Raw genomic sequence first — 1,993 nt, 5'->3', positions numbered from 1 at the left:
TTATAGTAAAAGCAGGAAAATGATTACATACAAGTGCCTTAATTAGAAACATTATACACTGGTTTAGTTAGCTTTCTTCATATAGATTGATGTCGTTTCCTTCCCCCAGGCGCACAGAACAAGGTTTTTCATTTTACTAACAGAAAACAGAAAATTCGTTTAGTAATGAAAATTTAGAAAACTATTCAAGTTTTCAATTTCAAGAACAATAACAGCCAACAACAACAAAAAACAACAGTGAACGGCATTAACAAAATGGCAACAACGAAATAGCAAGAAAGTAAATAATGCAATACAATACAATACAATACAATACTATATATATAAATATATAATACAATACAATACAACACAATAAAATACAATCCACCACTTGGAAGGCGGCATTAAATCGGCTCCGGCGTTATATACATTAAAGCTTCTAGGAACTACTGTAGCGTTCGTCTACCGTTGGTATATTCACCCGTATATCGTGCAACCTGTCGTTGCTTTTGAGCATAAACCTTGTTAACCCGTCTTAAGTCACCAACGGTAGCGTTTCCTGATAGCAATTGCTGAATCAGGGTGTCCATCACACCCTGTTCCGCTATCAGGAGCTGGAGCAGTTCATATAACCCGTTATGACTTTTAGCTGATTTTCTGTTGAGCCGATTGTGCCAACCTTCCAAGTGGTTATTGGTTCTGATATTTACATAACATGCATCCAAATCGGCAGTCGCTCGTCGGTCATCCACTCCTGCCGAAAGTATAGGAATAGAGCGGCTAAAGTACCCGTAGGGCCTGTTTCAAGCAGTCTAACACTCGTATCAATTTCTGGTACAGGAAGGAAAGCGGTGGCCAGGAGCATTCTTATCTTTCTTCTTGTTCCTTCTTCCATTCGATATTGTGTTTTCAGTCCCAGCTCACCGACTTTCCTATGTACTGCCTGGAAGAAGTGGAAGCAGCAGCCCTGTACCCGCGTATTCGGGAAGTAGCCCTGAATCGCGGGTATCAGGGCTGTTTCAAAATCACAGATAATGGTATCTGGATTAAGGTCGACTTTCAGAACTGCCGCTTTGTCTATTAAAGCTTGAAAAATATACCCGTACGTTCCAATATCTTAACCTGTACATAAACAATAGACTGCTGGCACTTGCTTGCCCGCCACAAAGGCATGGAGGGTAAATAGCTGTTGACACCACTGAGGTACAATCTTGAATGTACCATCCATGCCCCAGGTTCGACTGGCTGCCAGCAGTCCAATGTTGTAACCCGTAGCAAAGACCAGTATGTGCCTCGATGCACTCTGCCACAATAAGAAATCATCACCCGCCTTCGTTGTTCTTAACGCGACCGGGATTTGCAGGTCCCGACGATGATTGGGCAGGCTTGGGAATCGCTTTGCCCGGTGCCTGTACATCTGGGCTTTACTCGTTTAAAGAGCAGAAAATAGCCAGATGTGGATAGCTCGGCGGACGCGGCGGAAGCTTCCTCGTCATAAATATTCGGGATGGGTTTTGTTTCTTCCGCGCTGCGCTTTGTCAAAACCGCCCTCTTTTCCATATTGTACGCCAACTGTTCATCCACCGCTCAGCTTTCGATGTAATCATTACGCTTGATCACCGTTGTCACATCAAGGGTGGTCCATACGGCACCACCAGAACCCTCTTTATCCTATACCAAAATAAACTAACCCTTAATAACGAAGGACACACACTGTACATTTAGCACATACTTTCGAGCACCTCCAATATTTGTCTGCCGGCACGTTTTAATTTATATGCCCCGCCTTCATAAACAAGGGACGTACCACCGCAACGATTTTGCACAAGATGCAACTCAGGTACATCAGCCATAAGGAACAGAATACAAAATAATTTGAATAACTCAGAACGAAAAGCACTGATCGCAAACCCAACAGCAAACATTTCTCATTGGTCTATTATCGATTTCCCTCCTGATATATAAATCTGGCCTCTAACAGGTTTTGGTAAATAAAATTCTATTTTCCCTG

General features: G+C 42.7%; 1 protein-coding gene across 1 annotated transcript; it reads right to left on the bottom strand.

Annotated features, from left to right (window-relative positions):
- Nucleotides 1–428: 428 nt before the first annotated feature.
- Nucleotides 429–1,399, bottom strand: Tsp_08916 (conserved hypothetical protein). The gene is given in 4 exon segments (XM_003382011.1): nt 429–681; nt 693–925; nt 956–1,068; nt 1,105–1,399. The coding sequence occupies 4 exon segments, from the start codon at nt 1,397–1,399 to the stop codon at nt 429–431; spliced, it is 894 nt and encodes a 297-aa protein (XP_003382059.1).
- Between the last annotated feature and the right edge of the window lie 594 nt (nt 1,400–1,993).

This window comes from Trichinella spiralis (assembly GCF_000181795.1).
Source record: "Trichinella spiralis strain ISS 195 chromosome Unknown Scfld1, whole genome shotgun sequence".
Classification (NCBI taxonomy): Eukaryota; Metazoa; Nematoda; class Enoplea; order Trichinellida; family Trichinellidae; genus Trichinella; species Trichinella spiralis.
This window is presented reverse-complemented; position numbering and strand designations above follow the sequence as displayed.

Coding starts and splice junctions, on each gene's coding strand:
- Tsp_08916 (XM_003382011.1), bottom strand. CDS start 1,399: ATGTACAGGCACCGGGCAAAGCGATTCCCAAGCCTGCCCAATCATCGT. Junction 1,069..1,104: donor AGTCTATTGTTTATGTACAG/GTTAAGATATTG, acceptor ATATTTTTCAAG/CTTTAATAGACAAAGCGGCA. Junction 926..955: donor GCTACTTCCCGAATACGCGG/GTACAGGGCTGC, acceptor CACTTCTTCCAG/GCAGTACATAGGAAAGTCGG.